General features: G+C 42.9%; 1 protein-coding gene across 2 annotated transcripts in view; it reads right to left on the bottom strand.

Moving 5' to 3' along the window:
- Window positions 1-26204, bottom strand: part of rad50 (RAD50 homolog, double strand break repair protein) — a 200868-nt gene that overhangs the window by 13549 nt on the left and 161115 nt on the right. For both annotated transcript variants that reach the window (XM_072264068.1, XM_072264067.1), the window contains exon 23: window positions 7447-7532. In XM_072264068.1, the coding sequence (XP_072120169.1) occupies window positions 7447-7532 (86 nt within the window). The remainder of the gene's footprint in view (window positions 1-7446; window positions 7533-26204) is intronic.

The raw sequence follows: 26204 nt of genomic DNA on the forward strand, positions 1-26204 counted from the left end.
GTAGGGAAAGGAAGCGGATGGCAGCAGTGATAGGGGACTCTATAGTTAGGGAGTCAGTCAGGCAATTCTGTGCACGCAGGAAAGAAACTTGGACGGGAGTTTGCCTGCCAGGTGCTAGGGTTTGGGATGTTTCAGATCGCATCCAAGTTATCCTGCAGTGGGAAGGAGAATAGCCAGAAGTTGTGGTACATATTGGTACCAATGACATAGGTAGGAAAAGGGAAGAGGTCCTGAAGGCAGACTACAGGGAGTTAGGAAGGGAGTTGAGAAGCAGGACCGCAAAGGTAGTAATCTCGGGATTACTGCCTGTGTCACGCGACAGTGAGTATAGTAATAGAATGAGGTGGAGGATAAATGCATGGCTGAGGGATTGGAGCAGGGATTCAGATTTCTGGATCTTTGGGACCTCTTTTGGGGCAGGTATGACCTGTACAAAAAGGACGGGTTGCATTTGAATCCCAGGGGGACCAATATCCTAGCGGGGAGGTTTGCTAAGGCTACTGGGGAGAGTTTAAACTAGAATTGTTGGGGGGTAGGAACCGAACTGAAGAGACTGGGGAAGAGAAGGTTGGCTCACAAATAGAGGAAGCTTGTAGACAGTGCGAGAGGGAGGATAGGCAGGTGATAGAGAAGGGACGCGCTCAGACCAATGGTTTGAGATGTGTCTATTTTAATGCAAGGAGTGTTGTGAACAAAGCGGATGAGCTCGTGGGTCAGTACTTGAAGCTATGATGTGGTGGCCATTACAGAGACTTGGATGGCTCAGGGACAGGAATGGTTACTTCAAGTGCCGGGCTTTAGATGTTTCAGAAAGGACAGGGAGGGAGGCAAAAGAGGTGGGGGCATGGCACTGTTGATCAGAGATAGTGTCACGGCTGCAGAAAAGGTGGACACCATGGAGGGATTGTCTACGAAGTCTCTGTGGGTGGAGGTTAGGAACAAGAAGGGGTCAATAACTCTATTGGGTGTTTTTTTATCAGCGGCCCAATAGTAACAAGAATATTGAGGAGCAGATAGGGAAACGGATCCTGGAAAGGTGTAATAATAACAGAGTTGTCATTATGGGAGACTTTAATCTCCCAAATATCGATTGGAATCTCCCTAGAGCAAAGGGGTTTAGATGGGGTGGAGTTTGTTAGGTGTGTTCAGGAAGGCTTCTTGACACAATATGCAGATCAGCCTACAAGAGGAGAAGCTGTACTTGATCTGGTATTGGGAAATGAACCTGGTCAGGTGTCAGATCTCTCAGTGGGAAAGCATTTTGGAGATAGTGATCGTAATTCTATCTCCTTTAGAATAGCATTGGAGAGAGATAAGAACAGACAAGTTAGAAAAACACTTAATTGGCGTAAGGGAAATTCTGAGACTATCAGGCAGGAAATTGAAGGTTTAAATTGGAAACAGATGTTCTCAGGGAAAAGTACGGAAGAAATGTGGCAAATATTCAGGGGATATTTGTGTGGAGTTCTGCATAGGCACATTCCAATGAGACAGGGAAGTTATGATAAGGCACAGGAACCATGGTGTACAAAGGCTGTAATAAATCTAGTCAAGAAGAAAAGGAAAGCTTACAAAAGGTTCAGAGAGCTAGGTAATGTTAGACATCTAGAAGATTATAAGGCTAATAGGAAGGAGCTTAAGAAGGAAATTAGGAGAGCCAGAAGGGGCCATGAGAAGGCCTTGGCGGGCAGGATTAAGGAAAACCCCAAGGCATTCTACAAGTATGTGAAGAGCAAGAGGATAAGACGTGAAAGAATAGGACCTATCAAGTATGACAGTGGGAAAGTATGTATGGAACTGGAAGAAATAGCAGAGGTTCTTAATGAATACTTTACCTCAGTATTCACTATGGAAAAGGATCTTGGCGATTGTAGTGATGATGTGCAGCAGACTGAAAAGATTGAGCATGTAGATAATAAGAAAGAAGATGTTCTGGAGCTTTTGGAAAGCATCAAGTTGGATAAGTTACTGGGATCAGATGAGATGTACCCCAGGCTACTGTGGGAGGCGAGAGAAGAGATTGCTGAGCCTCTGGTGACGATCTTTGCATCATCAATGAGGACGGGAGAGGTTCCAGAGGATTGGAGGGTTGCGAATGTTGTTCCTTTATTCAAGGAAGGGAGTACAGATAGCCCAGGAAATTATAGACCAGTGAGTCTTACCTCAGTGGTTGGTAAATTGTTGGAGAAGATCCTGAGAGGCAGGATTTCTGAACATTTGGAGAGGTATAATATGATTAAGAGTAGTCAGCATGGCTTTGTCAAGGGCAGGACGTGCCTTATGAGCCTGATTGAATTTTTTGAGTATGTGACCAAACACATTGATGAAGGAAGAGCAGTAGATGTAGTGTATATGGATTTCAGCAAGGCATTTGATAAGGTACCCCATACAAGGCTTATTGAGAAAGTAAGGAGGCATGGGATCCAAGGGAACATTGCTTTGTGGATCCAGAACTAGCTTGCCCACAGAAAGCAAAGAGAGGTTTAGACGGGTCATATTCTGCATGGAGGTTGGTGACCAGTGTAGAGCCTCAGGGATCTGTTCTGGGACCCTTACTCGTTGTGATTTTTATAAATGACCTGGATGAGGAAGTGGAGGGATGGGTTAGTAAGTTTGCTGATGACACAAAGGTTGGAGGTGTTGTGCATAGTGTGGAAGGCTGTCAGAGGTTACAGTGGAACATTGATAGGATGCAAAACTGGGCTGAGAAGTGGCAGATGGAGTTCAACCTAGATAAGTGTGAAGTGGTTCATTTTGGTAGGTCAAATATGATGGCAGAATATAGTATTAATAGTGAGACTCTTGGCAGTGTAGAGGATCAGAGGGATCTTATTTCCATCCAGGGGATCAGTGTGGACATGGTGGAGGATTACGAATACCTGGGGATATGAATTGACAACAAACTGGACTGGTCAAAGAACACTGAGGCTGTCTACAAGAAGGGTCAGAGCCGTCTCTATTTCCTGAGGAGACTGAGGTCCTTTAACATCTGTCGGACGATGCTGAGGATGTTCTACGAGCCTGTGGTGGCCAGTGCGATCATGTTTGCTGTTGTGTGCTGGGGCAGCAGGCTGAGGGTAGCAGACACCAACAGAATCAACAAACCCATTCGTAAGGCCAGTGATGTTGTGGGGATGGAGCTGGACCCTCTGACGGTGGTGTCTGAAAAGAGGATGCTGTCCAAGTTGCACGCCATCTTGAACAATGCCTCCCATCCACTACATAATGTACTGGTTGGGCACAGGAGTACATTCAGTCAGAGACTCATTCCACCGAGATGCAACACTGAGCGTCATAGGAAGTCATTTCTGCCTGTGGCCATCAAACTTTACAACTCCTCCCTTGGAGGGTCAGACACCCTGAGCCAATAGGCTGGTCCTGGACTTATTTCCTGGCATAATTTACATATTACTATTTAATTATTTATGGTTTTATTACTATTTAATTATTTATGGTGCAACTGTAACGAAAACCAATTTCCCCCAAGATCAATAAAGTATGACTATGACTATCTTGGGGTCCGAGTCCATAGGACACCCAAAGCAGCTGCGCAGGTTGACTCTGCGGTTAAGAAGGCATACGGTGTATTGGCCTTCATCAATCATAGAATTGAATTTAGGAGCCAAGAGGTAATGTTGCAGCTATATAGGACCCTGGTCAGACCGCACTTGGAGTACTGTGCTCAGTTCTGGTCACTTCACTACAGGAAGGATGTGGAAACCATAGAAAGGTGCAGAGCAGATTTACAAGGATGCTGCCTGGATTGGGGAGCATGCCTTATGAGAATAGGTTGAGTGAACTCAGCCTTGTCTCCTTGGAGTGACGGAGGATGAGAGGTGACCTGATAGAGGTGTATAAGATGATGAGAGGCATTGATCGTGTGGATAGTCAGAGGCTTTTTCCCCAGGGCTGAAATGATTGCCACAAGAGGACACAGGTTTAAGGTGCTTGGAAGTAGGTACAGAGGAGATGTCAGGGGTAAGTTTTTTACACAGAGAGTGGTGAGTGCATGTAATGGGCTGCCGGCAACGGTGGTAGAGGAAGATACGATGGGGTCTTTTAAGAGACTTTTAGATAGGTACATGGAGCTTAGTAAAATAGAGGGCTATAGGTAAGCCTCGTAATTTCTAAGGTAGGGACATGTTCCGCACAACCCTGTGGGCCGAAGGGCCTGTATTGTGCTGTAGGTTTTCTATCTTTAGGGTGACTCACCACTGAGTTGCTATAGATGACTCCGCCTACCCTCTTGTCACAGTTCCCTTTTCTTTTTCCTTCACTTTTGCTCAAATGTCATCAAGTGTGGACTTTGGAGTTTTAGTTTCAGAGCAATAAATCCAGCAGTTCAAAGTAAATTTATTACCAAAATACGTGTATGTCATCCTATACAACCCTGAGACTCATTTTCTTACAGGCATTCACAGAAGAACAGAAAAAATACAATAGAATCAATGAAAAACTACACAATTTACCTCAGCAATCAAAACACTGAGATACCTAGGAAGGAATTCAAAATTAGCTTACAGGGGAAACATATGTGAGGAATGACAATTATTTAAAGGACAGGAAACAGACAACTTGAACAATTAAGTCCTTCTTGGGTAGTTGGTGGGGCTAGTGGGCTGTTGTATGGGCCATCACTGGGTAGCATGGCAGCCTAGCAGTTAGTGTAATTACACTGCCAACAATCAGTGATTGGGGTTCATTCCCACCACTGTCTGTAAGGAGTATACACCTTCTCCCCACGACCGCCTGGATGCTTTGGTTTTCTCCCATGTTCAAAAGACGTACGGGTCAGGATTAGTAAGTTGCGGGCATGCTACGTTGACACTGGAAGCACAGACACACTTGCGGTTTGATCCCAGCATATATTTGGACTGTATTGAATATTGTCGCAAATAACACATTTCACTGTATGCTTTGATGTTTCAATGTACGTGTGATAGATAAAACTTATTTAATCTAATAAAGCTAATATAATCTGAATTGAGATTCCAGCTTCCTATAATTTATCAGAACTTAGGTACCCACTTAATCTTCTCATCCAAGTTTGCTTATCATAGATGAAAGCATGACAAGGGTCAGATTGAAATGGTCAGGGTGTCGGGGCTGGAGGAGAGGGATGAACTGGTTCAGCTCGCTGCTCCACGAGATTTACTCATCTCTGTGCTGAACTGAGGATGTGACCTGCTCCTAAATCAGCTGCATTGATGCCTAGCTTCACGTCTAGGTACTCACTTTTGTGAACTTCAGTTTTGAATGTTATTTGCTTACTTTAATTGTTTGCACAATTAATTTTTTTCTGCCCATTGGGTGTTTGACGGTAATCTTTTTCTAGATGGGCTCCTTTGGGTTTCTTTGCTTTGTGTCTGCCTGTAAGGAGATGAATCTCAAGGTTGTATATATTATACAAACCTGATAACAAACGTACTTTGAACTTTGACTCAAAGGGATATGGACAGATTATACTGGTGGGAAAGAAGGTATGATATGGGACATTATGAAGTTATAGACTTTGGTACAAAGATTGAAAAAGGCAATATCATTTCCAATTGACAAATCAATGGCACTGGTTGATAGAGAAGAATTGGTGTGCTCATTCACAAGTTAACATTAGTTACATATAGAACTTTAACATATAGAAACACCACACCATTAGGAGGTATGTTAGCCTCAGTCATAAAAGGCTTAGAATAAAAAGACAAGGGAAATCTTTATTATTATCAAACCTTTGAGTAGGTTTCTTTTGTAGGGTGAGCAGTTTTGATTTTCTAAAGATATTTGCAACACTCTTCATATAATATAACTCCGTGGCTACTTTATTAGTACACCTGCTCGTTAACGCAATATCTAATCAGCCAATCATGTGGCAGCAACTCAATGCATAAAAGCATGCAGACATGGTCAAGAGGTTCAGTTGTTGTTCAGACCAAACATCAGAATGGGGAAGAAATGTGATCGAAGTGACTTTGACTGTGAAATAATTGTTGGTGGCTTGAATATCTCAGAAACTGCTGAACTCCTGGAACTTTCATGCGCAGCAGTCTCCCCAGCTTACAGAGAATGGTGCAAAGAAACAAAAAAACACCCTGCGAGCAGAAATTCTGTGGGGAAAAATACCTTGTTATTGAGAGAGGTCAGAGGAGAACGGCCAGACCATTCACACTCACGGGAAGGGGGCAGTGATTCAAATAACCACACGTTACAACAGTGGTGTACAGAAGAACATCTCTGAACATCTATGTCCAACCTTGAAGTGAGTGGTCTACAGCAGTAGCACTGGCCAATTAATTAGGTACAGGAATCCAAAGAAATAATTTTAAAACTACCGTTAATTATGTACGGAGTTTGAGTCTTGCTCTCCTTTTTCAAAACTACTGATAATAAACTATTTGGAGGTTTTGCTTTTCCAATGGTAATCTACATTTTGGAATGACTGGATTTAATATTCCACATTATACTCTTAAACTGTCTTCGTAGCTCAAAAAATGGGATGGCACAGTAGTATAGTGGTTTGCACAACGCTTTACGGTACCAGCTACCCAGGTTCAATTCTCACTGCTGCCTGTAAGAAATTTGAAAGTTCTCCCTGTTTCTTCCTGGTGCTCCGGTTTCTTCCCAGAGTCCAAAGACGTACCAGTTGGTACATTAATTGGGCATTGTAAATTGTCCCACGATTAGGCTAGGATTACATCGGGGGTTGCTGGGCAGTGCAGCTCGAAGGACCAGAAGGGCCTATTTTGAGCTGTGTCCCAATAAATAAATAAAATTTCAGCCAAGGTACCAAGGTAAGATCTTGGGTCCAACATGGTACTGGAGGGGCTATGGGAGAGGGCTGTATGTCAACACCAAAACTCAATGGAGATAAGATGGAGACATTTAAAAGTATGATGATTTAAGTTCTGTGCACTACAGAGAAGCAAAGTTACATTTCAAAAGTAAAGACAATATACATATATGCATGTAATAATTAAAAAGTAGAAAGGACCCTGATGGGGTCCAACAGATAATCAGGATGGATGATGGAAAACAGGAAGTTTTAGTGAGAAGAATAAGGGAACAAATTCCCGTCCTCAGACACGAGATATTCTGCTGATGCTGGAAATCTTGAGGAACACCCAAAATGCTGTAGGAACTTAGCAGGTCAGCAGTATCTCTGGAGTGGAATAAACCGTTAACGTTTTGGGCCTTCAGGAAATGTGTGGGTAGGCTTGATGACAAGATCTGATGAAGGATCATGAACATGAAATGTTACTTCTGTTTGACTCCCCAGTGATGCCACTTGACTTGCTCAGTATTTAAAGCACACTTTATTTCAGGATTCTGGCGTCGGCTTAGCTTTTTGTTATTTTAATTTTTCTTCACAACCTGATTCCCAAAATCCCCCTTGGTTCTTTTCTCCGGAACTCCCACACTGGAAATGGTAGCCCTCAGTATCATGTACTATACCTTGCCCTCGATAAGTGCTCCGCCACAGGTCCCGGATAATTTTGTTAATTTCTTCCATCTTCATGCTGTGGAATCTCATGATGGCTCTAAACCAAGAGAAAATATTAATTACTCTGGCCTTGTTTCTGGACCTGATCACTAGGATCATTTCAATAATGAAAGATGGCCAGTACATTTTAATGTCAGTTTGTACATTGACACTGCATGCGGCCTGGCTCATACCAAATCCCTTGAAAAGGTGTAAGAAAAGATCATGATAAAGCTAGCATTTCCCAGATTCAGTCACAGGACTCGACATTTTAAAGATACTTTTTGCGCTTTTTATTTGGATCAACCTTCAGTCGTGAGGCATCAGCCCATCAGCACAAAGAAGCAAGCAGGAAAAAATCGTGCGGATTACCCGTCCATCCTGCTAACTCCCTTTTCCAAAAGCTCCCTTTGGCAAAGTGCTAGAGGGCTATTAAAACAAAAACTTCACACCATCTTAGAAGTTTCTTCCCCAAGGCAATTTATCTGATCAACCATTCTAGTTATCCCCACCCCCTTCCATCTATTATTCCCATCACTACATGGTAAACACTTTAAGTGTCTTTTTATAATGCTGTTTACATTGTATTTATTTATTCATGGACATTTTATTCCATATTTATTCTTTAACCTCTAAATTTATTAGCTTTTAATTTATATATAATTTTTTTAATACAGTTCTTTATTTGTTATAATTTTTGCATGTTGTTGGTATATGTTGCATGTTGCACCCTGACCAACACAACAAATACTTTCTACCTGTAAATGTACCTGCGAATAAAGTTGATCCTTGATCAAGCTGTCTGAGCATCTTTACAGCGACTGTACAAAATGCACTATTTGGACTTCTTCAGAAACAACAAGTAGCACTAAGCTACACCCTGAACTTTAAACGGTTCACCTTAAAGCATCAATTTTCCCAACAGAAGTTTCAACCTGTGCAGACTTTTTTTAATATTAGGAATGAGTGAATATGTGCATTATGTTTCATCACATCAAAATGGGCACAGAAGCAAGTTAGCCTGTCCTGAAATTTCTTTATCTATAGAGATACAGTGCGTAACAGAGCCTTATGGCCCTTCAAGCCTCGCCAGCCAGCAAGCTCTGATTTAACCATAGTCTAATCACAGGACAATTTAAAATGGCTAACTAACCTACGAACTGGTACATCTTTGGACTGTGGAAGGAAACCGAAGCACCCGGAGGAAGACCACATACAAATTCCTTAAAGGCAGTGGTGGGAACTGAACTTGGGTCATTGGTACTGTAAAGCGTTGTGCTAACCACTACGCTACTGTGCAATCTCAGTTGGAAATTATTGCACTAAGGATGAACATTATATATTATGCAAATCTTTTCATTCCCGCTGACATTTCAAAGTATCTCTGACTCCCAGTATGATGTATATTCTAATGTATTCCCTGCTTTCACACATGACTGGTGTGGTTTGGATTAGACAACCAGGAGCTTAATTTCTAAACCAACCTTGTTCTTTCCATAACTCCCACTGAATTTTACAGATATATGATCATTATTTTTAACTTCAAGCATTAAAAAAGGTAATAATGTATGACAAGAGAACAAATTCCGTGTACCATATAATGAGAGTTAGAACCAGACTTTGGTTTGCTAGAGATACCATACTCTTAATAGTTGCTTTATTAAAGCAATTGATAAACCTCATTTGTTAGATGTAGACATTATTTGTGGAAACATTATTTAAAAAAACATGAAGAACAAAAGGTTGTATTATAACATTATGGCAAGTTACCAACAACGTGACAATATATTAAAAGTATTGTAGCATGACAACATTATGAGAGGCATAGAATGTAAACACAAGCAGGCTTTTCCACTGGGCTTGGGTGTGATTAGAACTAGAGGTCATGAGTTAAGGGTGAAAGGTGAAATGTTTAAGGGGAACATGAGGGGGAACTTCTTCACTCAGAGTGTGGTGAGAGTGTGGGAGGAGCCTCCAGCGCAAATGTGGATGCAGATTCAACTTCACCATTTAAGAGAAACTTGGTAGGTACATGGATGTGAGGGATATGGAGGGCTATGGTCTGGGTACAGGTTGATGGGAATAGGTGCAAAACACAGTGCGGACAATCATACATAACAAGGTACATATAGCACATATAAGATAGCAAGCACATACAGTTCCTATAAAAAGTATTCACTCCCCTTGGAGTTTTCACGTTTTATTGTTTTACAACATTGAATCACAGTGGATCTAATTTGGCTTTGTTTTACACTAATCAACAGAAAAAGACTCTTTCGTGTCAAAGTGAAGGCAGATCACTACAAAGTGTAACACCTTGGTTCACATTTTTACTGCCTTGTTGTAGGCATTTCATTTTAACAGTTTTGTAAGCAGTCTGTTCTGCTTTCAGCCTGTTTGGGTTACCGTTAAGATAAGGGAAGCTTAGGAATGTATGTCGTCCAATTAGGATGGTGGAAGTGGGAGAAGGTTGTAGAGATGGCTGGGGAAGAGGTTTTGTGAGGGACACTAAGATTGGTCTCAGCTTTGTTCGAGGGAGATGAAGAGAGAAGGCACTAGAGAGAACTGGTCATAGGTTTCGATCTGGTGGGAAAACGCGATTTGATGGAGGCAAGGCACAGAGGTCTACCAAGGATCAGTGAATATGACTTTTGGAAGATTTGAACTCCAACCTGTGCAAATTTGACTGTTTAGTTATAATGGGCCCTTTTCGATTTTTCTTTTTTTTCTTTACTAACTCTTTGGTTAAGTTGACATTCACAAATATACTTTATAATTGTATGCAGTATGTGATCTGTTATTTTGTGCTGATGAGCTAATGCAGGGCAGTAAATCACACAACATTCACAGAAATCGGAGTTTGGGTGGGTGAGACATCCCAACCCCACGGATTTGGCAGGACCAAGGTCACAAATACCCTAGACATTGGAAGCTTGAGAAAGGTGGGTTCTCGCTCCGGAATCCAGTGGCTGTTAGCGAGAGGTTAACGAGATGCACTTCCAGAGACGCCCAGTAAAAGGGGGTTTCATGATCTAAATTAATTGCAAATATAAAACACAAAATAATCGACTGCATAATTCACCCCTTTAATGTGACACACTAAATCATCACTGGTGCAGCCAATTGGTTTTAGAAGTCACATAATTAGTTAAACGGAGATCGCCCTTGACGTGAGTGGCAACAGCACATGATGAACGTCGAGCTCTATGATGACCTACCAATGCTCACCACTAAAATTGAGGCGGGAGGACTGCAACTAGTGGGGCACTGTCTACGCCACCCTGAGCTACCTCCCAGCCTAGTCATCATATGGGAGCCCAAGCATGGAAGAATGAACCCTGGGCGCCCTCCCAAGACTATGGTCAACACACTCCTAGAAGACAGCGGCACGGCTAATGCAGATGAACTGAACACACTGATGAGGGAGAGGGAGAAGTGGAGAGTCCGTCATCGTGTCCTAGGCCTGAGTCAACGTAGTAGTAGAGATCACTGTGTGTAGTCAAGGTGTTTCAATTGTTTGTAGTAAAAATAAACCTGTATCTGGAAGGTTCAACTACTGGTGAGTCAGCATCCTGGCAAAAACTACACCATCAAGACAAAAGAACACTCCAAGCAACTCCACGAAAAAGTTATTGAAAAACACAAGTCAGGAGATGGTTACAAAAAAATCCTCAAGTCACTGAATATCCCTTAGAGTACAGTTAAGTTAATCATCAAGAAATATAAAGAATATAGTGCAGCTGTAAATCTGCCTAGAGCAGGCCATTCTCAAAAACTGACTGACCAGGCAAGAGGGGGACCAGTGAGGGGGGGCAACAAGACCTATGACAACTCTGGAGGAGTTACAAACTTCAGTTGTTGAGATGGAAGAGACTGCACATACAACTGTTGCCCAGGCACTTCACCAGTTGCAAATTTATGGGAAAGTAGCAAAGAGAAAGCCACTGTTGAAAAAAACTCACATGAAATCTCAGCTAGAGTTTGCCAGACAGCATGTGGGAGACTCTGAAGTCAGCTGGAAGAAGGGTCAATGGTCTGATGAACAAAAATTGAGCTTTTTGGCCAGCAGACTAAATGCGATGTTTGACGTAAGCCAAACACTGAACATCATCAAAAACACGCCGTCCTTACCGTGAAACATGGTGGTGGCTGTGTTATGCTGTGGGGATGCTTCACTGCAGCAGGTCCTGGAAGGCTTGTGAAGGTAGAGGGTAAAATGAATGCAGCAAAACACATTGAAATTCTGCAGGAAAACCTGATGCAGTCTGCGAGAGAACTACGATTTGGGAGATTTGTTTTCCAGCAAAACAAATGACCCCACGTATAAAGCCAAAGCTATACTGGAATGGCTTAAAAACAACAAAGTTAATGTCCTGGAGTGGCCGAGTCAGAGTCCAGACCCCTACCCAATTGAGAATTTGTGACTGGACTTGAAAAGGACTGTTCACTCATGATTCCCATGCAATCTGACAGAGTTTTGTAAAGCAGAATGGGGAAACATTGTAGTTTCGAGGTATGCAAAGCTGATAGAGACCTATCCACACAGACTCAAGGCTGTAATTGCTGACAAAGATGCATCTACTAAATACTGACTTGAAGGGGGAGAGCAATTATGCGATCAATTATTTAGTGTTCAATAATTTAAATAAATTTAGACCAATACGTAGAAATTTGTTTTCACTTTGACACAAAGGAGTCTTTTGTTTTGATCAGTGTCAAAAAAGCCAAATTAAAGCAATTGTGATCCAATGTTGCAAAACAATAAAACATGAAAACTTCTAAAGGGGGTGAATATTTTTTATAGGCACTGTATAAGATAGCAGCAAAATACAGTAAAAATATATTCCAGGTTCCTGAGTTCATGAATGTTGGGGCAGTCTACCGTCGGACACAACATAGCTTGCCTTCTGTCGAGCGAGCTCTGGTGGGCAGCACTGGCTCGTATCACACCGCCTCCGGCACTCTAGTGAAGTGCCTAACTCTGATGTCTCTCCCTGAGTGGCTGCAAACAGGCAACACCGCGGCTTGAGGCCCAGACCTTGCTACAACGGAAGCCATGCAGCTCCACCGTCTTCCACCCCTGCCATTCGCCAATAAACCAATGAATGGGACTTGCAGCATTCCACACCACCAATGTCCAACAGGGTCTTGCAACCACAAGAAAAGCAACTAATATGATCACTTGCTGTTAAGACTGCCCACCTCCTTTGTGCAACGATGCCTCTAGTGACACAGTAAGAGTTTGGAAATAGCAGGAGCTGTTTAAAGAGACAGATGGTAAGTGTTCATGGAATTACACCACAGGGGGAATCAACAACGCCTACTGAGTCCATATTAATTCCTTATCCAGTCAGTTCCATTACCCTGCTCTTCTCAATACAGCCTTGCAAAATCTCTTCCTCTCTGTATCTTATCCAAATCACATTTAAAAGTTTCAACTTGACATTTAGTAAAAATAAATGGATATTCAAATGAGGGGTTGGCTGAAATTGGGAAGAAAATTTAAGGGTGAGTTTGATTAGTAACTTGCTAACTCAATGGAAGGTTACTGGCTAATATCTTTCTCAGATACTTTTAATGGCAAGGGAATCACAATGAATTTTTCTGGTCCTACAGATCTAGATCTTGCATAATCAGCACAAATCAGATCTTCGGTTATCACCTGTAATATTTATTCAAAATAACACATCAATGTGATGCAAAAACTGTAAGAACATAATAAATAAGTGCAGGAGCCTAGTAGGTCCTTTAGATGTGATTCACAATTCGACATCATGGCTGATCTGATATCTCACCACTATTTCCCTGCACTATCTCTACATCGTTTGATTATTCTAATATCCAGAAATCTATTAACCTCTGTTTTTTGATTGAATTTGATGACTGAACTTCCAGTTGACTGCGATGGTGAATTCTAAATACTCACCAGTGTGTGGCTACTGCTTCTAATTTCATTTCAAAATAACACCCTGCTTATTTTGAGGCAATGGCCCATGGTTCTGGTCTCATTGGCCAGGGGCAACTTTCTTCCCTAATGTACCTTGCTAGGCCTTCTAAGGACATTGGGCTTTTCATTGAAATCATTTCTCATTCCTCAATATATTTGACTATCTCAGGAACCAGTCTGTTGAATTTTCTCTACGCTCCCCTAATATAGCAAGCATATCCTGTTATAGATAAGCAAGCTAAAGTTGTACATGATTGTACACAATAAATGCCAAAAAAGGCATTAGGCTTCCTGAGTTCACCGTACAGCTCTCCAGAGGTTGCAAAATGACTCAAATTACCGATCATAATAACCCAGCATCTTTGACACAATAATTATCTGATTTAAGAAACAAATGCAATCAACGTTTTTTCTAAACCAAGATTGTGTACTTTCGAGAGCTGACAGAAATGAGTCACACAACTTTTCCAAACTTCACTGCACTGAGAATCTCTGACAATGCAACTTAAGAGTTACATTGTTCTTTAAAGAAACACTGCTTTTGTTATTTTAAATAAAATGAACCCAGTCAGTAAACTAAAAATAATAAAACATGGACTTTAAAGTACAAAACCATCAATTTTTGGAATTCCAATTCCATTGAAACTTTATTTTTGCTACTATGTTACTGCGGAGTTAAATGTCGGAACTTGCTGTGGATTTAGCATCAGAGTACTCTTGGTAGGGAGATGACTGAAACATTAGCACTGTCACAACTTCATCTACTTTTCCACCTGGTCACGGGGATTGGTCATCTCACTTCCACACATACCCCGTCGTACAGAAGCTGAACAACCTGCACTCAGACTCACGCAGACTGTACCGATTTGAAAGATCTGTTCATCCATTGATTTAGTTTCAAATTTTGACAACATTGTTAAGACTATACAACAGGAGCAGAATTAGGCCATTTGGCCCGTCGAGTTAGCTCTGCCATTCCATCATGTGATTTATTATCCCTCTCAACCCCACTTTCCTGCCTTTTCCATGGAATTATTGGCTCCCTCACAAATCAAGAACCTAGTCACAGAGAAGCACAGCACAGGAACAGGCCCTTTGGCCCATCTAGTCCATGCTGAAACCATTTACTATCCACTCCAATCGACTTGCGCCAGGACCATAGCCCTGCTATCCATCTACCTATACGAACTTCTCTTAAATTCTGCAATTGAGCTCGCATGCACCACTTGTGTTGGCTGCTCATTCCATACTCTTATGACACTGACTGAAGAAGTTTCCCCTCATGTTCCCCTTAATCTTTCAATGTGCCAAAGTTTTCCTTACGACCCTATCTACCTATGATGCGTCTTTCAACGAATTATGTACCTATACCTTTATTCCCAGATCCCTTTGTTCTACCACACTCCTCAGTGCCCTACCGTTCACTGTGTAAGACTGACCCTAGTTGGTCCTACCAAAGTACAAAACCTTGCATTTGTCTGCAGTAAATTCTATCTGCTATTTTTCAGCCCCCTTCAAGCCATGATAGCTTTCCTCACTATCCACTACACCCCTAATCTTGCTGTCATCCGCAAATTTACTGATCCAATTGACCACATTATCTAGATAACTGACATAGATTACAAACAACAAAGGACCCAGCAGCAACCCCTGCAGCATACTACTAATCACAGGTCTCAAGTCAGAGAGGCAACCCTCTACTACCACTCTCTGGCTTCTCCCACAAAGCCAATTTGCTATCTCATCTTGAATGCTGAGCGACTCAACGTTTTTGACCAGCCTTCCATGCGGGACCTTGTCAAGTGCCTTGCTAAGGTCCACGTAGACAACATCCACTTTCCTGGCAACTTCCTCAAAAAACTCTGTCAGATTGGTTAGACATGAAACCACGCATGGAGCCATGCTGACTATCCTTAATCAGTCCATGTCTATCCAAATGCTTATGTATCAGGCAGGTCCCTTAGAATACCTTCCAATAACTTGCCCACGACTGATGTTACACCCGCCGGCCTATGATTTCTTGGTTTCTGTTTAGGGCCTTTTTTCAAACAGCAGAACAATACTGGTGATCCTCCAATCCTCTGGACCTCTCCTCTTGCTAAGGATGATTTAAACATCTCTGCTAGGGCCCTGACAATTCTGCATTTGCCTCCTGCAGGGTCCGAGGGAACAGCTTGTCAGGCCCTGGGGATTTTATCCGCCCTTTTTTGCCTCAGGATAGCAAACACTTCCTCCTCCGTAATCTGTACAGTGTCCATGAAGTTGATGCCGCTTTGCCTCACTTCTGTAGACTCTGTCTGTTTCCTAAGTAAATACAGAGGTCAAGTACTAATTTAAGATCTCCCCCATGTGTTTTGGTTCCACACATGGATTATCATTCTGATCTTCCTCAGGACCAGTTTTGTCCCTTGCAATCATTTTGCTCTTAACATACTGGTGGAGTTCTTTAAGATTTTCCTTCATGTTGTTTACTAGAGCAACCTCATGCCTTCTTTCAGCCCTCCTGATTTCTTTCTTACATGTTCTCTTGCATTTCTTATACTCCATAAGCACCTCATTTTTTCCTACCTGCTATGCATCTCCTTTTTTCTCTTAACCAGGGCCTCAATATGTCTTGAAAACCAAGGCTCCCTACACTGTTATGATTACTTTTTATTTTGACAGGTGCATACAAGTTTTGTACTCTCAGCATTTCCCTTTTGAAGGCCTTCCACTTACCAAGTACACCTTTGCCAGAAAACAGCCTGTCCCATTCGACACTTGCCAGACCATTTCTGATACCATCAAAATTGGTCATCACAACCCATGGACCAGACCTATCTTTTTGCATATTTACTTTGAAACTAATGGCATTGTGGTCACTAGATGCACAGTGTCCCCCTACACAAACTTCTGTCACCTGCCCTGTCTCATTCCCTAATAGCAGATACAGTATGGCGCACTCTCTCGTTGGGGCTTCTACGTGCTGATGGAAGAACTTCCTGAGCACATTTGACAAACTCTATCCCATCTAGTCCTTTTACGGTATGGGATTGCCAGTCAATATGTGGAAAGTTAAAATCCCCTACTGTAACAACCATATGGTTCTTGCGACAGTCTGTGATCTCTTTACAAGTGTGTCCCTCTAAATCCCTAGGACTGTTGGGTGGTCTGAAACATAGCCCTACTAACGTGGTCATACCTTTCTTATTTCTCAGTTCCACCCATAACGTCTCACTAGTTGAGTTCTCTAGTCTGTCCTGACCACTGCCGTGATATTTTCCTGACTAGTAACACCACTCCTCCTCCTTTAAAACAATAGCACTCCAGAATATTGAGCTGTCAGTCCTGCCCCTCCTGTAGCCACGTCTTGCTAATGGCCACAATATCATAATTCCAGGGAGTTATCCACACCCTAAGCTCATGATACTTCTGGCATTGAAATATTTGCAGCTCAGGACACTAGTAGCACAATGCTGAACCTTTTGATTGCTGCCTGAGGTCTCACTAACATCTGCCTCCACAACCTCTCCATTAACTGTTCTGGCACTCTGCTTCCCATCCTCCTGCAACTCCAGTTTAAACCTCAGCATGCAGCATTTGCGATATTAGTCCCCTTTCAATTCAAGTGTAAATTGTCCCTTCCGTACAGGTCCCACCTTCCCTGACAGAGAGCCTAATAATCCAAAAATCTTATGCCCTCCCTCCTACACCATCTGCTTAGCCACCTGTTAAACTCTATAACCTTCCTGGTACCGGCCTAACACATGGCACAAGGAGAAATCCTGAGATCACAACCCTGGAGGTCCTGCCCAAAACCCCTGAACTCCCTGTGCAGAACCTTGTCTTTTTCCCTACTACCCTTGCCATTGGTACCTACATGGACCATGACTTCTGGCTCTTCACCTTCCCACTTGAGAATGCTCAGGACTTGATTCGAGATGTGCTGGACCATGCCACCTGGGAGGTAACATACCATTTGGGAATCTCATTCTTGCCCACAGAACGTCCTTTCTGTTCCCCTGACTATCGAGTCCCCTATCACCACAGCGCGCCTCTTCTCCCCTCTTCCCTCGGAGCGACAGAGCCAGGTTCAGTGCCTGTGATCCAGCTGCTGTGACTTTCCTCTGCAGGTCATCCCCCGATAGTGTCCAAAGTGTTGAGGGGGATGGCCACTGGGGCATCGAGCTCCGCTTTAAACATACCCAATGACTTGGCCTTCACAGTTGTTGTGGCAGTGAATTCCACAGTCATCATCCCCAGTTAAAGAATCGTCATCTCTGTTTTAAGAAAAAGTCCTTGTATTCTGAGGCTGTGCCCTCTGGTCCTAGATTCCACCACCATAGGAAGCATCCACTCTATCTAACCCTTTCAATCGAGATCTTTCAATGCAAAGTGCGTTACAAAGAGATTAATGATTAAACAGTGTATCCTCTCTGTGTTTCCAAACACCACAGAAACATAACTGCCCTCTGAAATGATCCCTTTGAATGGCTGTCAAAATTGAAAAAAAAAAGGTTAAATGCTTGCCATGCAGATTGTCCTGGCCACAAAACTGCTATCTCCTAGGATCTCCAGCATAGGAGCGGCCTGTGATGTTATCAGATGTTGAACGGGTGATGAGTGTTTTATCAGAAGTGAGCAAATGGGGCTTTCTTCCAAAAAGCTCACAAACCACAATCCTCCTTAACAGTAGGAATTACCCTTCAGAAGTCTGCTATCCTACCCTCTCCTCTCCCCTCCCCTCCATCCACTCCACCCATCCTCCTCTTGCCCCCTCATCCTTTTAATCTATCATCCTCTCTGCCAGTCCTTTCACCTATCAACCTCCCACCTACTGTCCTTTCACCTCTTCGTCCTCTTACCCATTGTCTTCTTCACCCCCACCCTCTCCCCTACCGTCCCCTTTACCCAGTGTCCTCTCCTGTCCTCACCCCCACTGTCCTCTTACCCCATCCTCTTCACCCATTGTCCTCTTATTCCTGTTCTCTTTACCCCCAATTGCCCTCTTCAACTATTGACCTCTCACCCATTGCTTTCACCCCCCCATCCTTTCCCCACCATTCTTCTTCGCCCCGTCCTCTTTATCCATTTTCCTCTCAACCCCCCATCCTCTTCCCCCATTGTCCTCTCTTCCCTCCCACCCTTTCCCCTCATGCTCTCCTCTCCACCCTTCCTTTATCCCCCTCCTCAATATAGTGAACTTGAACTTTTCTTTTAACTTAAAAGAAACTGAGTAGGAAAGTAAATACTGATTCCAGAGGCTCTCCCCTGTGCCTGCACGTCCAGACTCTCAGATCTGGAGTCAAGCTCTCTGCCCTTTCACTATACTTCCAGTTCACTTCAAGTCACTTTCTATAAGAATTGCTCCTCTTGTTCTATTCCCCATTTTGCTTCTCCTCTCATCCTTCCTTTCTCCTTAACCTGCCCATCACCTCCCTCTGGTGCCTCTCCTGCTTCCCTTTTTCCCATGGTCCACTTTCCTCCTTCAGTCCTTTACCTCTTCCACCCACAATCTCCCAACTTAACACTTTATGTTCCCTCCCCCACCCACTATTTATACCCCCCTCACATGGCTTCACCTATCACCTGCCAGATTGTTACTTCTTATCCCCTCCTCCCATTCTTATTCTGACCTCTGCCTCCTTCCTTTCCAGTCTGATGGAAGGGTCTCGGCCAGAAACATCGACTACTTATTCCCCTGCATAGACCTGCTGACATCCTGTAGCATATGTTGTGCACTGCTCAGGAGAATCAGGAGGAGGTTGATGAGCATGCTGAGAATAGGTAATGAAGGAATGGGGACTGCTGGGATTGTTCTACCAGCCAGTCACCCACCCCAGGGCGTGTTCTCTTCTTATTACTACGATCGGGGAGGAGGTACATGAGCCCGAAGACACATACTTAATAGTCCAGCTTCTTCTCCTCCACCATTGGATTTTTGAACAGTCACTGAACCAGTCCATAAATACCTCACTAGCTTTTAAATTTTAATTTATCATCATCATCATTATGCACTGTGTCCTATGATGTGGGCCATCATAGTCTTTGACCACAATTGTGCTTGGCAAATATTTCTGCCAAAGTGGTTTTCCATTGCTTTCTTCTGGGCAGTGTCTTTACAAGATGGGTGACCCCAGCCATTATCAATACTCTTCAGAGATTGTCTGCCCGGTGTCAGTGGTCACATACCAGGGCCTGAGATGCTCATACGACCATCCACCACCTGCTCCCAAGGCTTCACGTGACCCCGATTGAGGAGGCTAAGCCGATGCTGCACTTTGCCCAAGGGTGACCTGCAGGCTAGCAGTGGGATGAGTGTCTTGCACCTTCTTTGGTAGAGATGTATCTCCACACAGCCACCTGTAATTTATGTATCTCTTATACAATATTCCTTATTGTGATTTAGAGTATTTTTTATGTTTAGCACTACACAACTACAAATTTCACAACCTACGTCCGATTAAACCTGATTCCGATTCAGTATTTACCTAATGGGCTGAATGTCATTTTACGACATAATAGTTCTATGTCAACAGAAATATAAGAAAGATGTTGATCCCTGAGGACGCCTGAAACCAAGTTCTTGATAAGCACTTGGTGTTCATATAATGTGGGAGGACTTCACGGGATGTGACTGAAACATTATCATATCAAGAGGCACATGATGAGTATAATGCTGACATTCACAGTACCCAGTACCGGTATCCCAGACTTTTATTCCGAAAGACTGCTCGAGCCGCTGGACAACCGTCGTTGTGAGAATTGAAGAAGAATGTTATGTAAGTGACTTTGTTTTTCTTCTGATTTCAAGTTAAGCAAAAATAATTCTTTATGTATCAAGAATGTGTTCTTGCATATGTCCTACCTGACTAAGGTGCACATTAACAACTGGTGGTTATTTCTAGAGGAGTGGTAAAATGGAGAGGAGATAATGGTTCAAGCAGGTAGTAAATATTATACATTTTTAGATTTTATGATCATCATTACTGGTGTTGCCTTTCTACTCTAAATTTATCAACTGCATTCCAGAGCAGTGATGAACCTGAATCCTCGTTTCCAATCATTGTCACAATATGAACTATAAGAAAATTATCAATCCAAATTTATGTCAGGATACATAACCTTTTATGATCTGGTGTTGATCTCTCACATTTTGTGTAGTTGACACTGATTACACAATAGTTTTCCTTATACCTGTATTTCATATGACAAAAAAGGAGGCTGTTCAGTTCATCAGGTCAATACTGTCTCCTAGAACAATCCTGTTGCTCCCATTCCTTCACTTTCTGCACTATTTACAATAATGTGTAACTACGTACATTCAGTAGTTTGGAATTATCGATGGATATAAGCTACTACATCTTTTGTATTTATATTTTTTTTATTATTGTGTCTTTATCTTAGTCTGTTTTTTTATGTGCTGCATCGGATCCGGAGTAAAATTATTTTGTCTCCTTTAAATTTTTGAACTGAAAAATAATCTTATATCTTGAATTTATTTTTAAAATATATTTCTTATTGACATTTTCAGTCTTTTTTTTTAATGTATTGCACTGTACTGCTGCACAAAACAGCAGTTCGCAACACGTCAGTGATAATAGACCTGACTATGATTTTGAGGAAGCTCTGATTTGACTGCATTTCAAGAATCTCACACTATATCCCGGAAAAGATTAAACCAACTTTTCAGATACAATGAAGATATGTTGGAATGAGACCTTTAATTAAATGAAAAGAAACCAGACTAATGTCACAAACATGATGACAGAAGTCTGAGCAAGCTAATTCAGATGTTTATGTTGATGACAGCATTTAAGGAGGAATAAAAGAAAATTCTTTGCTTTTGGCTGGGGAATCCAGAACAAGGAGATGTGACTTTAAAATTGACAGCTTAGGTAATTTTGTATGCTTTGTAGAAATTGCATTCAACCTCAAAAATCTAATAAGACTGGGTGGTTGATTGGAAATTGCAAAGTTGCAGTTGGTAGATTTTGGTCAGATAAGATTGTAAGGGCAAATGGAGCAGAGGTGGGGTGCATGAAATACACTAGAAGCAATATAATTGATTGGATTAATGATTCTAGCATGGCCAGAGCTACACCCATTTTCTTGCAGCAAAAATGGAAATAAATATGAGAGAATAAAATAAGTTAAAAACAGAGTGGAACTTAATTACTTCTGTTTGGCAAATCTGTCCCCTACTTTCTGTCTCTTTGCCTATATCTTCATGGAATCCTCAAGGGAACAGGAGTTAAAATTTTCAGAACTTTCCTGAGAGGAGGAGAATAGTGCTGAAAGGCAATTGGAACTCAAGCAGACAGAAAATACACTTCAACCAATATAACTGATCGGATTCGTGGCTCTAACTTGGCTGGACCTACACCCATTTTCTTAAACGTAAGCAGAGCAGAGCCAGTGACTCAATTACTGTTGTTGTTGAGTGCCTCATGGCGACCCCACGGATAGTGTAGTTGTCCATAGGGTTTTCATGCCAAGACACAGAAGTAGATAGCCAAGCCTTACTCGCGCACCGATACTGCTGCTGCCCAGGTCGGGACCTGACCGGATTTGAACTCAGAACCATCTGCCTCGAAATTCAGTGCTGATGCCACTACACCATTCAATTCCTGCTGTTTAGGAAATGACAAGGAAGATTCTCTTCCTTCATTTCTGTCAGTTTGCCTTTATCTCCATTGGAATCCTCAAGGGAACTGGAGCCAAAAATTTAAGAACTTCCCCCCAAGAGCAGAATAGTATCGAAACTCAAATTCTAAAGTTGGTAAATTATTAAGTGCAGTTTCCACAAAATGTAGGTTAGAATGATTTCAAATAACTCCTAAACCAGGGACTCCACAACTTCCTGCGTAACTGGATCCTTGACTTCCCAACCAATATACTGCAATCTGTAAGGACAGGCAGTAACACCTCCACCACGAGGATCAAAACTGGTGCCACAGAAGATTATGTCCTCACCCCACCCCCATTCTACTCCCTGTAGAAGCTCCCTGGCCCCCTACTTCACTCCCTGTAAAAGCATTCCCGCAGAAGCCCGGCAAAGAACTTTAAAAAGCAACAAGTTTTTCAACACGAGTCTTTGATTGGAGCAACACACATCAAAGTTGCTGGTGAACGTAGCAGGCTAGGCAGCATCTGTAGGAAGAGGTGCAGTCGATGTTTCAGGCCGAGACCCTTCGTCAGGACTAACTGAAGGAAGAGTGAGTCCGGACAAAGGGTCTCGGCCTGAAACGTCGACTGCACCTCTTCCTACAGATGCTGCCTGGCCTGCTGCGTTCACCAGCAACTTTGATGTGTGTTGCTTGAATTTCCAGCATCTGCAGAATTCCTGTTCTTTGATTGGAGTACAGCCTAGACACAGTAGACATGTTCCTGTGTAAGTTTGGAGAAGAGCTTTATAAACCCAGTTTCCATAAAAGAGGGGTGCTGTCTCGAGGAGTGGTCATTGTGGGAATAGTCATCGTCAGAGTCGTAAGGCTATAGCTCAATAGGGCTTCAGTGAGAACAGGCGGTGGCGAGGTAGGTAAGTTCATTCCTTATTTCTTACTTCTTTTTTCTTATTTAACTCTTGAGAAAATAGGTGTATGTCTACAGGGTCAGTGTTCTGTTCTGGGTGTCAGATGTGGGATTTCTGGGAGACTACCGGCCTCCCCGATGGCCATGTCTGCACCAGGTGCATCGAGATGCAGCTCAATGGCCTTTGGCTTGTTAGAGAAAGTGAAGAAGTGATAGACTGGAGCTATAGGGACATAGTCACCCCAGGACTGCAGAAGACAGGCAAATGGGTGACTGTCAGGAGAGGAAAGGAAGAACAACTGATAGTGGAGAGTATCCCTGTGGCCATCCCCCTCAACAACAAGTACTCCACTTTGAGTACTGTTAGGGGGACGACCTACCTGGGGGAAGCAACAGAAGCCATGTCTCTGGAACTGAGTCTGGCCCTGTGGCTCAGAAGGGCAGGGAACTAAGGAGGACGGCAGCAGTAATAGAGGACTCTATAGTCAGGGGACAGACAGCCAATTCTGTGGATGCGAGAAAGAAACACGGATACTAGTTTGCCTCCCAGGTGCCAAGGTCTGTGATGTTTCTGAGTGTGTCCACAATATTCTGAAAAGGGAGGGTGAGTCATGGTACATATGGGTACCCAAAACATAGGTAGAAGAAGGGATGAGGTCCTGAAAACAGAATACAGGGAGTTAGGAAGGCAGCTGAAAAGCAGGACCTCAAGGGTAGTAGTCTTGGGGTTGCTGCCCTGTGCCACACCACAGTGAGGATAGGAATAGAATGAGGTGGCAGATAAATGCGTGGCTGAAGAGTTGCAGCAGGGGGCAGGGATTCATATTTGTGGATCACTGGGACCCATTCTGGGGCAGGTGTGACCTGTACAAAAGGGACGGGTTGCACTTGAATGCGAGGGGTGAAGAAACCAGGACTGAAGGTGCTGTATTTAAATGCATGTAGCATTCGGAATACGACGGACAAACTCGTGGTGCAGTTAGAGACGGGCCGCTAAGATGTGGGCATCACTGAGTCAAGGCTGAAAGAAGGCCATAGTTGGAAGCTTAACATCAAAGGATATATTTTGTGTCGAAAGGACAGGCAGGAAGGCATAGGCAGTGGTGTGGCTCTGTTCGTAAGAGATGGAATTACATCTTTAGAAAGAGGTGACATAGGGTCAGAATATTGAATCTTTGTGAGTGGAGTTAAGAAACTGCAAGGGTAAAAATAAACATTATGGGAATCATATACAGTAGCCAAGATGTGGGGTTGAGGTTGCAAAGGGAGCTGAAAAAGGCATGTAAAATGGGTAATGACACAATTATAATGGGGAACTTCAATATGCAAAAGGATTGGGAAAATCAGGTTGGTGCTGGATCGTAAGACAGGTAGTTTGTTGAATGCCTACAAGATGGCTTTTTAGAACAGCTTGTGCTTGAGCCTACTAGGGGAAAGGCTATCTTAGATTGGATGTTGTGTAATAACCCAGATCTTATTAGGGAGCTTAACGTAAAGGTACCCTTAGGAGGCACTGATCATAACATGATTGAATTCATATTGCAATTTGAGAGGGAGAAGCATAAATCACATGTATCAGTATCACGATGGAATAAAGGGAAGTACAGGGGCTTGAGAGAGGAGCTTGCCCAGGTGGATTGGAGGAGGCGGGGATGACCCCAGAGCAGACATGGTTGAAGTTCCTGGGAGTAGTTCACTAGGAGTGGGATAGACATGTCCCACAGAAGCAGTTCGCAAATGGCAGGGGTAGGCAACCGTGGCTGACAAAGGAAGTTAAGAACTGCATAAAAGCCAAAGAAAGTGCATATAAGGTAGCAAAAGTCAGTGGGAAGTTGGATGATTCGGAAACTTTTAAAAACCAACCAAAGGCAACTAAAAAAGCTATAAGAAAAGAAAAGATAAAATATGAGGGTAAACTAGCCAATGATACAAAAGCAAGATACTGACAAGAGGAATGGCTGACAAGCGAGTGGGTATAACGGGGGCCTTTTCTGGTTGGCTGCCAGTGATTAGTGGTGTTCCTCAGGGATCAGAATTGGGACTGCTGCTTGTCACATTGTTTGTCAATAATTTGGATAATGCAACTAATGGCTTTGTGGCAATAGGTAGTGCTGAGGAAGCAATGTAATTGCAGCAGGACTTAGACAAAATGGAAGAATAGGTAAAAAATGGCAGATGGAATACAGTGTTCAGAAATGTATGATAATGCATTTTGGTAACAGGAACAATAGTGCAGACTATTATCTCAATGGGGAGAAAATTCAAAAATCAGAGGTGCAAAGGGACCTCATGCAAGACTTCCAGAAGGTTAATTCACAGGTTGAGTCTGTGGTGAAGAAGGCAAATGCAATGTTGGCACTTATTTCAAGGGGAATAGAATATAAAAGCAAGGAGATAATGCTGAGCCTTTATAAGACACTAGTCAAGTTGCAGTTGGAGTATTATCAACAGTTTTGGGCCCCTTATCTGAGAAGGATGTGTTGCCCTTGGAGAGAGTCCAGAGGAAGTTCATGAGACTGATTCTGGGAATGAAGAGGTTAACATCTGAGGAGCATTTAGCATCTTTGGGGCTGTACTCACTGAAATTTAGAAGAATGTGGGTGGAATCTCACTGAAACGTACTGAACGCTGAAAGGACTAGATAAGGTGGATGTGGAGAAGAAGTTTCCTATGATGAGGATATCCAAAACTAGAGGGCACAGCCTCAAAATTGAGAGACGACCTTTTAGAATAGAAGGAGGAATTTTTTTTTAACCAAAGAGTATTGAATCTGTGGAATGCTCAGCCAGAGACTATGGTGGAGTCCATGGGTATAATAAGATGGAAGTTGATCGTTTTCTGATCCGTCAGGGCAACAAAGGATATGGCAAGAACGCAGGTGTATGGGGTTGAGTGGGATCTGGGATTAGCCATGATGGAATGGCAGAGCAGACTGAATGGGCTGAACTAATTCTGTTTCCATGTCTTATGGTCTCCTGGGCTGTGTGGCCAAACTCTGCTCTAACTCCTCCCACCACTGTGCACGATAGCACAGCAGTGGGCGACATCTCAAAGAATGTTGGGTTGGAGTACAGGAAGGAGATAGAGAGGTTGGTGACAAAATTCTTTCTCCCAGTGTCAGCAAAACAAAAGAGTTGGCCATTGACTTTAGGGAGCAGTCCACCTGCTCCTGTTTAGGTCAATGATTCTGACGTTGTGATGATAAGCACATTCCCGTCTGTATCAAAGGAATTGAGGACGAGAGGTTTGAGAGCTTCAGGTTCCTCACAG

The sequence above is a fragment of the Mobula birostris genome, chromosome 7 (genome assembly GCF_030028105.1).
Source record: "Mobula birostris isolate sMobBir1 chromosome 7, sMobBir1.hap1, whole genome shotgun sequence".
NCBI classification, from domain to species: Eukaryota; Metazoa; Chordata; class Chondrichthyes; order Myliobatiformes; family Myliobatidae; genus Mobula; species Mobula birostris.